The sequence below is a fragment of the Lissotriton helveticus genome, chromosome 10, assembly GCF_964261635.1.
Source record: "Lissotriton helveticus chromosome 10, aLisHel1.1, whole genome shotgun sequence".
In the NCBI taxonomy this organism is placed as follows: domain Eukaryota; kingdom Metazoa; phylum Chordata; class Amphibia; order Caudata; family Salamandridae; genus Lissotriton; species Lissotriton helveticus.
In genome coordinates, this window is record NC_136071.1 from 414,680,887 (window position 1) to 414,695,153 (window position 14,267).

The 14,267-nt window shown below is 46.8% G+C and overlaps 1 protein-coding gene across 2 annotated transcripts in view; it reads right to left on the reverse strand.

The window, feature by feature from the left end:
• The window catches only part of RGS11 (regulator of G protein signaling 11), a 2,073,835-nt gene that overhangs the window by 853,818 nt on the left and 1,205,750 nt on the right, over positions 1-14,267 (reverse strand). For both annotated transcript variants that reach the window (XM_078664273.1, XM_078664274.1), the window contains exon 11: positions 6,067-6,128. In XM_078664273.1, coding sequence (XP_078520399.1) covers positions 6,067-6,128 — 62 coding nt within the window. The remainder of the gene's footprint in view (positions 1-6,066; positions 6,129-14,267) is intronic.

Sequence of the window (14,267 nt, forward strand, 5' to 3'; positions counted from 1 at the left end):
GGCGATCCAGCGCTCGTTGCAGGTAGGGCAAAGAAGGCACCCACAACAGGACAGACAGTCTCAGATACAGCGCTTGGCAGGGGGAGCAGAATATAGCACTTTCTACACAGCTTAGCAAGGACTGCAGGCAGAATGGACAGCACAGCAGTTCAGTCAGGGGGAGACAGGTAGGGCATGAGGGGCCCAGATGAAGGCAGGGAGTGCGCAGGGCAGCACAGTCCAGTACCTGGTCGATCCCCCAGCAGTGTCTGGTCAAAGGAAAGTAGTCTTCTTGGCGCCTGGATGGTTCTCCGCCCTTAGGTGATGGTTTCTTGAAGTTGAAGGGGGGGGGGTGAGTTGGAGGCTGGATGAGTTTTCCTCAGTCACTGCAGATGGAACCTGGGGTTCTCTACCGCTGGGCCAGATCAGGGGGCTAGTCTAGGACACCTCACTTAGCACCTAAATCCTGTCACTCCCAGTGGCATAAGTTCCTAACTAGGCCCTCCCACCTAAAACTCCTGCGTGTAGTCCAACCCCTTAACTTAGTATAAGTATAGGAGCTGTGTCCCTAGGACTTTAGATTACCTTGGATGAAACTTTGAAACATAAATCCTGGACTTTCATCATTCCTTATCGACTGGAAGATGGAAGACATCTACCTTGTGGTCAAGGAGTGACCACCATGTTCAAACAGGCACCAGAAGCAACTTTGCCGGTCTGCATTGTCGAGGCTCCCACTGGATCCTGAAGACTCTGCGACACAGGACATGGTCTTCCAGACATCTCTGACGCTGCTCGATGTTCCCAGAAAAGCTGAGACCCGTGGCGGACACGAGAGACGTGGGACCAGAACTCTTGAACATCTTGCATTTTGCAAGCTGCATCTACTTCCCGAGATATTTGGAAGTTGTGCTGTGGGGTGCTTGAAGCCCCAGCTCCAAGCAACATTTGCACTGAAGGTCAGGTCCCCACACTCCACGAGTGTCCCGTGGGGCCCGCTCCTGCATTTCAGCTCAATGTGTCTTCCCGGTTCCTTGCCCGTTGGCTAGTGAGCCCCTGGAAGACTTCCTTTTGAACCCAACTAATTTTCCTGGTTGCTCTAGGCTTGTTCCAGGTTCCCTACAAAGGAGAAGCGCCACAAATCTTGCTGGTCTGACTTGAAGCCAATCTTCATCTCCTGTATGGATTGCATTTGCTAAGGCTTGTTGGGTCCAATCTGGATACCGACACTGCAGTCAACTATATCCTTTGTGGACAGCTCAAATCCAGCTTCTGGTTGTCGTCAACACCTCCTGAACCTCGTGGTTGCAGAGATAAGCTTCACCTCTTCAACTGAAATCACCCAACATCGCCTGGTTCCTTCCTAGTTCCTTCCTGGTCACTGGCTATTGACCCAGACTCTGTCCCTTCTGCTTTCAGGTTCTTCAGATCTTCGATCCACCCTTGGATTCACCGGATACTTTTCCACTGGTCGCATGCAGTACTTCTTTGTAGCTCTCCATTGAAAACGACGACGAAACCCGACACCAAAAGGCACCTTTGCACCCGGCTTCCCTGGGTAAGGTAACAAGAGTGCTCCGGTGCTCCTGTGGGTCTTGACTCTCTAAGTGTCCTAGTCTAAAGGGGTTTTATCATAGTCCATCGGGAAGTGTTCTTAAATTGTAACTTTGTAACTTCTTCGTTCCCCATGGAAAGTCAATGGTAACTCGCAGCTGTGTTTAGACACTGCATGCGTCTCCCGTGGGCCTCCTACTTCCTAACCGTTGGTTGTTTAGAGTAGCCCCAGCGATTCCCTAGGCCCTAGGCCTACTTTCTATTTCAGACTTGGTTCTTATACCAGTATTTTAGTATATGGTTTGTGAGGCTCCTAGGGCAAAACGTATACTGTGCAACTTATCGAATGCTAATGAAGTATTTGGTATTGTGCTTTTGCCTCTGACCTCATAAAGAGTCCAGAGGGGTTGTGTTTAGAATAAATACATATATATTTGATATATACCTAGTGTGGTGTCCTTTCATTTGGTATTCAAGGGATTATGATTGGTAAAACAACTTGCTTCACATGCTCTCTGAAGTCTTAGCCTGATGACTGCTGGTCCATGCTACCACTAGGATAGCTCTCTATAAGGTTGACTTTACAACCACCATCAAAAAGAGTCCATTAGACTGGTGCAAGGTGCCCAGTAGAACTAGTGGACATCATATGCCAGGCTAACTTCTCACAAGCGGTAACCTGGCAGGAGCGGTGAACGGACAGGAGCAGTGAACGGGGCAGGAGCAGGATGGATTTAGGCCCAGATCTTTGTACTGGGGTGAATGTATGACATTGTTCTGTATTCTGTCCATCAGTTGTTCTTTTTGCTTTTGTCACCCTGAGTGGGAAAGGTATGCCCAGACGTGGGTCCGTGCTCTCTATGCCACTGGAATCAAGCTATCCTGGCTGATGAGGGCTGAAAGCCTGAAACCGGTTCTAGGATGCTTGTTTCCATTTCATGGAGGACCTGACCTGGCAGTTAGGGCTGGACTGTTCCCATTGGGTGCAGGATCAAGACTGATTTGCATATGGCTGGTTCCAAACTGGAATGGCATAGTGAGCAAAAAAAAGATGGATTTAGGCCCAGATCTCTGTACTTGGGTGAAGGTAGGACATTGTTCTGCATTCTGTCCATCAGTTGTTCTTTTTGAATTTGTCACTCCGAGTGGGACGGGTATGCCAAGAAGTGGGTCTCGTGCTCTGCATGCCACTGGAATCAAGCAATCCTGGCTGATGAGGGCTGAAATTCCGAAACCGGTCCTAGGATGCTTGTTTCCAGTCCAGGGAGGACGTGGCCTGGCAGTTCGGGCTGGACTGTTCCCATTGGGCGCAGGATCAAGACTGATTTGCATATGGCTGGGTCCAAACTGGAATGGCATGGTGAGAAAAAAACGATGGATTTAGGCGCAGATCTCTGTACTGGGGTGAATGTATGACATTGTTTTCATTCTGTCCATCAGTTGTTCTTTTTGCATTTGTCACTCCGAGTGGGACGGGTATGCCAATACGTGGGTCCTGTGCTCTCCATGCCACTGGAATCAAGCAATCCTGGCTGATGAGGACTGAAAGCCCGAAACTGGTCCTAGGATGCTTTTTTCCAGTCCAGGGAGGACGTGGCCTGGCAGTTTGGGCTGGGCTGCTCCCATTGGGCACAGGATCAAAACTGATTTGCATATGGCTGGGTCCAAACTGGAATGGCATGGTGAGCAAAAAAAAGATGGATTTAGGCCCAGATCTCTGTACTGGGGTGAAGGTAGGACATTGTTCTGCATTCTGTCCACCTGTTGTTCTTTTTGCTATTTTATGATTGAGCAGCTATCTGGCTGACATGAATATGAAGGAGCACTTGTGGGTTTCCTTGAATCTAGATTCTCCTGAAGAGTACCTTTCTCCTCTGAGCCCTGCTTAACACATGTGTACAGGAGGAGCCCAGTATGCATGTCCTCAATGTTTAGACAAAAAATACTCATGGATTTCTGAACACTGAGAGTAAAAGCATTAAGGTAACATCTTGTTCCTGCTTATATTTCGCACGCATTACATAAACCTGCATTCCCTATGAGTGTTTGCTTTTTCCTGAATTAAACCTCAAATAAACATGTTTATCAATTGTTTGAATTAAATAACATTATAAGCTGTAACTGGTCAGTGAAATGCTAAACATGCTAAAAATTGGTATTGTTTGCTATTTCTAGCCACACCCCTGACTACGCCCTCTGATCCAATATTCGATTATTCCCGCCCCCTGATTCTCCACCCACAGTTCCCCTACTTTTTTTACCCCACTTCGACCACTGGTGCCAATAGACCCATGGGTTTCTCCACCGTTCCTTAGCGAATAAGGTTGTGGTGTTACCTGGCATGTTCGTATAGGAACTTGAACCCTTGGTGCTGTCTTGGACACCAGCACAGGTGCCACCCTCCTAGGCTCTGTGCCAGGTCACTGCAGCTTCTGGAAAGGTGGGTGCAGAAATGGGCGCATATCACCTACATAATTTGATGAAGGATGTTCCCTACAACCTATACAGGTGCCTTTTTAGCTATCTCTTTCCAAAGGTAGCAATTGTGGGCCGGTTAAAGATCCTATTGCAGTGTAGTTCCTTGCCTTCTCGCTCTGGCGTGTTTTGTTTCTACATTTTCTCCTTCACGTGCACCCTTGTGGCCCCCTTTCACCCATGCAGGATTTGTGGCTTATTGCTGGTAGTATAGATCCTGTTCTTTATGTCCACTGTATCCTACATCTATTTTTTGTTGCCGGTTTCTGAATGGTATGAATGCATTAGTGGCGGCCGCGAACAATACTTTTGGAGCCTGGGAAGTTGGAGATCTCTGTGTGAAGGCGGGGGAAGGAGAGGAGGCTCTATGTCCCTCCCACTGATGACATCCTGAGGTTCCGAGTGCTAATCACTCGGACGCCTTCGTGCCCAGAGCATTTCTCTGGGCTCCTCCGTGCAAGCAAATGTTGCAATACGTGGAGCTATAGAGGAGTTTATTATTCACCTATTAGTGCATGAAAAGAGGGCCTCCCAGTTAGATGTCGAGCCTTAATAACAATTTTAGGACATTTTTTTTTTAGGCTAACGGGGACTCTCTCTGCGCCGAGGATTCAGTTGTAAAACAACAGACTCGCTTTACTTTTGTAACACTTGCATCAGTCCCACCTGAAACTTTCCTTCTCCCACAAACTCTCTTTCTCTTCATTTCTGTTTTCCTCTACCTTTTCTCTTCCTCTGTCATCCCCTCCCCATTAATTGACTCTTTCTCGCTCACTGGATTTTCTCCAATAGCTCTTCAATCTCTTGTGGTACAGCACCCAGGATAATATGCTGCATAGCTAAACACTTATAAGGTCCCAAAGGCGAAACCTATTGGCTATGTCAATGCTTGTTAAATCAGGCTCAGGGCACAATAGACTGGGAACAAGGATGCACATCAGGGAAACTATTTGTAGTGCAGGGCCCCGTACTTGGCGGTGTTTGAACAACGCACTGTCCCAGTGGGGTCCGTGACTTAGTGCCACAGGTAACAGGTAACAGTGCCTGCATGTACCCGGAACGCTTCCGTGGGCTCCTGCGCTTCCGTGAAGCAAGACTGCTGAGGGAAAATGACAGTTCTGTGCAACTTTTGTCCATCTATTACCAACAGTGGTCAGAACGGCCAAGACCTTTTTTCTTTTGCGAATTTAAGACTGGAAAGGCAGAGCGCACAATGTCCTGGTAGCTACAGAAAACAAGAAAATAAAGGAACGCAAGCAGCGTGCAAGCCCCTGCTCGCTCCACGGGAGTGAACGTGCAAGAAATGGTGGGACATGCACCCACCAGTAGCCAATTGCAGGCTACGATTTTTAAAGGCCACATAAAGAAGCCAATCCAAACCCTGGGAGGAGTCAGACTCCACAAAGTAGAGATAACAGATTGCCTACAGCCCAAGCGCTGTATAGGTTCACCTAAAAATTGAGCAGGATAGGGATGTGCATGAGAAGCTATTAAGCTGCATGCGGATGAGGGTTGGTGGAAGAAACACAGAGAAGTGATGGGCGAAATCAGCACAAGGGCAGAAAGAAAGAAAACAAATGCACTCCAACGGAGTGCTGAAAAAATAAAGAGCAGTTTCAAGCAATAGACAGATGAAAATCAACCAATCGGAACATTGTGAGACCAAACTGCTTCTGGATGGGATAAACACAGGTATAGGGAAGGAAGCTATCAAATCAGAACCAGACACCTGAGAAAGACCACAAAGACATCCAATCAAGATCTAGGGCCTGACCCAAAGCCCTCTCTCAGTATCAGTGTGTGTATTGTAAACAGTATATCTTGCCATTAGACAGCTAAAGGTGTCTGTATTTGTTTATTTAACACAACACCACTGTTGTAGCACCTAAAACCAGAGTCTGTTTTAATCAGTTAGGGTGTTATGGGATTCAGTGAAATCCACAGAAGAAGGATTTCATTTGAAAGGAATATGAAAGGCACACAGTCCTTACATCTCACCCGTATGGAATTTTCAGGGGGGTGTCCATTGTTGAAGAAAAAGTAAAATAAGCTTCTTACCCTTCGAGGCAGATCGACGATTTTACTCTTGTTCGTGCCAATGCCTTTTTCAAATAATCGATCTTTGTATGAATACCAGAGGAAGAAAAAGAAAAGTAAATGATTAATGTAGAATACTTCTTTAAAATGTGATCTTTCTGTTACACAAAGAGATTAAGGTAATTATTGCTCCCACACATCCCTTCATTACAACAACACATCAAGCATAACATGCTGTTTAGTCAGTGCTTCCCACCTATCACCTAAGGGTCTCATGTTGAGTGCATTGTTAATGCCTCTGGTGTTCCCATACCCAGTAGCGGTTTCACCGTAATGGCGGAAGAGCATTGCTCCACTGGCTCGAAGCCAGCAGCTGAAAAGTAAAACAATATTTCATTATCTTTTTGTTTCTCAGCTTCTGGCTGAACCTGCGTGTGAAGGGAGGGGCCAAACCATGGCATATGGGGCGGAGTGTTGTGCACATGTGGGTTTGGCTGGCTGTCTTAGGCCGGACAAACAGACATGCACGGTTAGGTTTCTCTAACCCAGTTGATTTGCACAACCGTGCTGGATAAACAGCAAAGATTCCCTGTGCCTGAGCAAGCATTAAACTAGCCCGCTCAGGCCAATCCCGCACTGCTCTCATGCTAGTGGTAATAGCATGAAAGCAGCGTGGGGATTTGATGGGAAGTCTATGATGATGTCCCAGGGACTGCTGGAAGCAGGAAGCAGTGGAGCACCAAGGTGACTGGCGGCCAGCAGCATCAGGTAAGGTATATTTATTTATAACTAACACCCTCCTCACGATCCCCACGTGCCCCCTCCACCGCCCCCCACTTTTTATTTGTGTAGTCTGCCATTGCCCTTACACCTGGACATTTTGCTACTGAGGATAACAGTAACTCTGAGTTGGGGGCAGTGGAGTATTTATGAATGGGACCTTGTAGGTCCGTTAAGAAATGAGGAATTAATCAGGCACTTTTGAATATCCCAGCATCCTTCTCTGGTTCACTTCCTACCTGTCCCAGATGATACATTTTATGGGTATCTCCAAGTCCCAGAAGATTCCTATTACATGTAGAGTCCCTAAGGGTTCCACATTGATCCTCTTTGACTATACTATACTATTCTGGTATTGTCTGCCCCTTGGGGTTCTACTCACTGGTAAAAGAATCAAAATATGAAAATGATATACAACTCTAATTGCTTTAGTCTAATTGCTTGTCTGCTGCACTCTAGACATCATACACTAAAAAAATTACTTGCACCTTCCAGACCTGCATGTCCTTCACCTACATGAAGTTTAACCTCACCAAGACAGTACAGTTGTTAATTGCCAAGAACAACAGGCAACAACTAGTTAAAACCTGGCTCAATGACACAGACTTTAACAAACTCATTAGCAAGCTTTCACCCAGTGACAGGTCTCATGAACTCAAACTGCTCAACAACCTCACCCTCAAGAAACACGTTGTCAAGAAAAAAAAACTGCCTGGTACTAACTCTCTAAACTAAGGCCAGCAAAACTACTGCTCCCAGAAAGCAACTTTACATATTTTGTTCAAGGGCTCATGTCTGCAGCTGGATAATTGCTACACCCTGCTCCACACTACCCAGTTTTCACCCTGCAACCTTCAAGGACACCCTACAGCCCTCAGCCAAGGTCTGACTGGGACAGAAAAGGCGAAGGCGCCAAAATATAATTGGTTAATTAGATAGTTAAAATAGTGCCCCATGTGGCGCAGTTTTGAACTTGAAAACACAAGCTGTAAAAGTGTTTTGCAAGTTATGGAAGGCAGCATGGATATGTTGGGTCTGGTGGCTTAGTGGACTAATGTGTTCATTGTAGCAGCCTGTGTTAGACCTCATGGCTTCAAATCCCAGCAGATCTACTCCGCCTTACATCCTTCTGACCTCAATACAATGAGTACTAATAAGTTGGATAACAATAAACATCTGTCATTCAGCACCAATATATCCTTTGTGGTGAATATTTGCTTTACAAATTCACATGTTGTGTTATTTGAGATTGCTGCAGACAATGTTCATTTTAATATCAAGGAAATCAATGGTAAAAAATGGCCCAGCAGGCCGTAAAAAAGGCCACCAAACAGCCCAAAAAATTGCACAAATATGACCTGTCAGACCAGCCCATCGGACACTGCCTACCCTATAGGCCAGACCGACCTTGGATGTTCTCAGCACTTCTCATCCAGGACATGAAAACATGACCACATCACCCCAGCCTAATGGAACTCAGCTGGTTCCCTTTGTCAGTCCACTTCCACAATACATTCAAAACCAGTTGCATCATTTATAAAACCTTCCTAACCAGCACTTTGCATATCTGGCTTTCGGAACACCCACAGACAGGACACCATCAGAATGGATACAAAAAAGTGCAAAAAAAACCACAAAGCAACAGGCTTTCACCTTTTATGCACCCAGGATAGGATCAACATCCCTAAATCCATCAGGACAACCCAATCACTGCTCCACTTTATGAATGAGCTGAAAATGCATCTCTTTAAAGAGTACTATATCACAATGGAGTAATAGGTTTCTTATGCTCTCATAAGTCAAGAAAACTGTGACTCACTTTCAAATTTTTCTGTCCAAAGTAAACTCTACTGAGCATTAAGTGGGTTATTTCAATCTGTCGGAACTTAGATGTAGGCCATTGTTGAGAGCAACTGTGTATTCTCAGTCACGCGACACACAAACCAATAGTCTTTGAGATCTTGAGATTCTTAAATTGGGCATAATTGCTACGGACTAGAAGCCTCAAACTGACCACCCTTAACCGCTCATCCTTATAGCAGGCAGGATACATAACTGTGATGTAATGGGTCCCCAGCATATGCCCCTGTATTACATGTACTTCCAACAGGTAATTCATTTGCCTCATTCAGCTGATTCTAATGAAGAAGGTTTTTATTTTTATGTTTATGATGAATTGTTTATATGATGACTTAGCAAATGACAGTCTAAACTATGGCCGTTACCTTTCAGGATCCACAATTGAGTCCTGTCAACCAAAGAACCCAACTACCTTAGATGCATCCTCCTCAACACCCGCTCCGCCTGAAAACACACTATCAAACTCTGGGACCTTTTCGACGCTACCTCCCAAGATGTCGCCTTCCTAACGGAAATCTGGCTGAACTCTGCCAGACATACCAGACATCGCCTTAGCCATCCCAGAAGGCTACAAGATCACCCGCAGGGACCGTACCAACGGAGCAGGAGGAGAAATCGCCATCGTCCACAGGAACACCCTCAGAGTCTCGACCAACACCGACGACACCCTCAGCACCGCCGAACAGATGCACTTCCAGATCCACACCAATCCCAACACCACCCTCAGAGGAACCCTCATCTACAGCCCCCCCGGACCACAGTTCAGCGACTCCATCATCGACTTCATCAGCACACACGCCCTCGCCTCCACGGACTACATCCTCCTCGGAGACCTGAACTTCTACCTCGAGAACAACAACGACACACACTCCACCCCCCTGATTGACAACCTTGGCAAACTCAGACTCAGACAGCTTTTGACAACACCCACCCATGCCGCCGGCCACACGCTCGACCCCATCTTCACCTCAAGCCCCCACGTCTCCTTCAACCACACCACCAAACCCCACTGTACCGACTACCACTGCATCCACTTCACCTTCAGGAAACCCACCACGCATAACTGCAACTAACAGATGCCTCGACACTGCTGAAGCAAAATCTCCAAAGACCAGCTAACCACCACCCTCGCTCAGAGCCCACCCGCCAACTCCACCGACCCCGACACCGCCGCCCGTATCCTCCGACAGTGGATCAACGACTGCACCAACAACCCCCTCGCCCCGCTCAAGACATCCTCCAAAAGCCACACCAGCAAGAAAGCAACCTGGTTCACTGAAGACCTCCAGGCCTCCAAACAAACATGCCGAAAACTGGAGAAGAACTGGCTCCTCGAATGAACACCGGACAGCTACGCAGCCCACAAGAACGCCACACGCAGATATCATCACCTCATCAGATCCGCCAAGAGGGCCTCATTCAAAGACCGCCTAGATAACAACGCACACAACAGCAAAGAGCTCTTCAACATCGTGATGGAACTCTCCAACCCCAGCTCCAACACCAACGACATCCTGCCTTCACAAGACCTGTGCGACTCGTTGGGCACGTTCTTCCACCGCAAGATTGCCGACATCCACGACAGCTTCAATGCCTCGACTGCCCTGACAACCACCGCCCCCATGACCACCACCTGCACAACCACCTGCTCTCCTGGACCAGCATCAACGACGAGGTCACCAGCGAGATCATGAACACCATCCACTCCTGATCACCGTTAGACCAATGCCCTCACCACATCTTCAACAAAGCCAGCACAGCCATCGCACCCCATCTCCGTAAAGTAATCAACATCTCCTTCGAGACAGCAACCTTCCCAGAAAGCTGGAAGCATGCTGAGATCAACGCCTTACTCGAGAAACCCAAGGCGGACCACAAGAACCTCAAGAACTTCCGACCCATCTCCCTGCTTCCTTTCCCGCCGAAGGTCACAGAGAAAATCATCAACAAACAACTGACCCGATACCTCGAGGAGTACAGCATCCTGGACCCGTCCTAGTCCATTTTCCACAGCAACCACAGCACCGAAACCGCCCTCATTGCTGCCACCGATGACCCTGCTAGACAATGGAGAAACAGCGGTCCTCATCCTCCTGGACCTGTCAGCTGCCTTCGACACGGTCTGCCACCACACACTACGAACACGCCTACACGACCCCAGGATCCAAGAGAAGGCCCTGGACTTGACCGCATCCTTCCTCCACGGCAGAACTAAGAGCGTACGCTCCCCCCTTCCGCTTCAATGCCACCGAGATTATCTGCAGCGTACCCCAGAGCTCATCCCTGAGCCCGACACTGTTCAACATCTACATGGCACCCATCGCCTGATAGCACGACCTCAACATCATCTTCTAAGCCGACGACACCCAGCTGATCCTTTCCCTCACCAAAGACCTTCACACCACCAAAAGCAACCTCCACGAAGCAATGAAGGCCAACGCCGAATGGAAGAGGAACAGCAGACTGAAGTTGGACTCGGACAAGAAAGAGGTCCTCATCCTCGGCTCCACCCCTTCAGCCTGGGAAGACTCCTGGTGGCCGACAACACTGGGGACAGCCCGACACCCACCCACCACGCACGCAACCTAGGGGTCATCCTCGACCACCCTCTCCATGACTAAGCAGGTCAACCCCGTCTCCTCTCCTGCTTCAACACCCTACGATTGCTCTGCAGGTTCTTCAAGTGGATCCCCACTGAAATGAGAAGAACAGTCACCCAGGCCCTCGCCACCAGCAGTCTGGACTACGGAAACGCCCTCTATGCAGGAATGTCGGCCAAGCTCCTGAGATGGCTGCAACGCATCCAGAACGCCTCTGCACGTCTGATCCTCAACATTCCCCGCCGCAGCCACATCACACCCCACCTGAGAGACCTGCATTAGCCCCCCGTCAACTAGAGGATAACCGTCAAGCTCCTCATCCACGCACACAAAGCACTCCACAACACCGGACCAGCATACCTCAACAGATGACTCCGCTTCTACACCCCCACCCGCCAGCTCCGCTCCGCCGGCCTCACCCTCGCCACAGTCCCCCGCATCCGAAGAACAACCGCTGGCGGCAGATCTTTTTCCCACCTCACTGCCAAGACCTGGAACACCCTCCCCACCAACCTACGGCAGACCCAAGACCTACTGGCCTTCAGAAGACTCCTCAAGACCTGGCTCTTCGACCAGTAGCAGCTCCCCCCGACCTCCCACAGCGCCTTAAGACCCTCACGGGTATGTAGTGCGCTTTACAAGTGACCTGATTGATTGATTGATTGATGGAAGCTGGCATGTTTTGCACACATCAACTACTATTATAGCCTACAAATGTTTAGCTTCCAATTTAAATTTTGATGGAGCTTGCTGAATTGCATTCAATTTTTTTTGTCCAAGATTATTTAATTTCATTAGTGTAACTCTTTGTTGCTCATAATAGGCCAAGCTCAGGGTCTCTAAGCCTACATTGACTGCTGCTGTGTGATGTACAATAATTTTTAAAGAGTGACAATGGTTGTACAATAATGTAATTGTATTAGGGTTTTATGCTAAACCTGTGTTATGAATTTTTATGTGCACCTTCATGGCTATATTATATAACTGAATAAAGTTATTACTTCTGCTACTGCTACTACTGATCGAAGGCTAGAGGGCCACATGTAGGCCATATATTTTGAGACTCACAAATTGCAAATTTTAGTGACTCACAATTAGCGAGTTGCAAAATGAAATGTACTAATTTGTCTCAGTTACATTTAGCTATTACCAATGGGATCGCAAATGACCTACCACATTAATGTTCATGAGGAAGGGTGCAATTTGTGACCCCTTAGGAATGGCCTGTTGCCACAGAGAAGGTGGCCTGCTGGGGACAGCAGACCCCCATGTTTGTGATTGCTCCTTGAAATAATGCATTTTTTTCCGAAATGCGGCCCGTTTTCATTAAACAAAAATGGGATGCATTTTTTTTTAAAAAAAGAAACGTTTCTGTTTCATTTTTTAAGAGTAGGTCCAAGGTACTACTACCTGCTCTTGTAAAACGTTAAACGTTTTTGGCAACAATCACATAGGGGAAAGGGTCCCCATGAGGAAACATTCCTGTTTGCGACAGGCTAACCATTTACATGGTGTAGGCGCTAAACTGAGATTGTTGTGTGATCAGATTCCGGTTGAAAAACATTTATACACCCCCTGCGATTCACTATTAATAAGGGGTGCCCTTGGCATGCCCCTTGCTTATAGTAACTTGCGTAAACCCCATTTTGCGAGGCCCAGAGACACCGGAACGTGCATAACTCTAATGTGCAAAAAGTGATGTGACTGTAGAGAACACCATTCAGACAGCATACAGCATCCTATCAAAATGTATGTGGAACAGTCACACAGCAGACATTCTGGAGGGAGTGTAAGATTCAAGTAATGGTGGACTGAATAGATTTTACTAAGAGCTCATTAAACATCCGCTCCATGGTACAGATAAAAAAGCATGTACCCCTGCATATCAATTAGGAGTCACTAATTATACATCTACCATTAGCCTAGTTAGAGAGTTGTAGCCACTTTCCACTACAGGCAGGGATGCCTATAATTTTCTGGTGAAGCAATAAAAATTATATGGAGCCTACTAGAAGAAGGGGTGTAACACAGGCCCCTACATTGCAGTGTAAGGGGCCCCCATCCCTTCAGGGGCTCCAATTCAGCAGAAGATGGTTGAACATCCATGAGATATGGAAGACACAGGGGTTATTGATTATATTCTTCAGCCAGCCCCCAGCATTTTGCATTACATAAACACTGGCAAGAAGATGTCCAGACTATTAGGAAAAACAATACAGGCCTACAATAATAATATTGATTATATTCTTCAGCCAGCCCCCAGCATTTTGCATTACATAAACACTGGCAAGAAGATGTCCAGACTATTAGGAAAAACAATACAGGCCTACAATTAAATGTTGAAAAATAGTTTTCCCCATGAATGCCACAAACATGTACTCCCGCACACACAAGGAGTAAGGAAATCAGACCAAGGCTGTCAAAGTTGCAAATCATGAACCTTTGCATCTCATGCTTTTATAAATCAGTTAAGATATACAACTTTATATAGACATGGGTTTACACAGGCAGAGATTTACAATGTTTTCTTATTCGAGCACTAGGAATAGACTACCAAGTGTTCAGGGAGTACTGATAAGGCCCAAAAAGCATTGTTCTTTTCAATCCGAGCCCTCTATAACTGGGGTTCCAAAATTTATTTTTTGAATTCTCAACCCTAACGTGACTCGAATTCTAATGGGCATACCTCTAACCTGTTTAGTGATGGTGAAGTAGCATATGGCGGTGCAGCAGTTTATCTAGTTAAAAAGTGTTGCTCGTACTGTAAAAGCCTAAATTAAATCAAGTGCTCACAAAAAGAAATTGGTTCCAAAATGTTTATATTGCAAATCAAAGAAAGGTGTAACTGCAAGTAATAATAAGATTTTGATTACATGACCATTTCACGGCAGTGACAGTGATGGAAGAATCATCATATATATGTATGTATATATTACCTACTGGCGATAGCCAGTAGGTATATATAGTTAGGATTGGCTAACA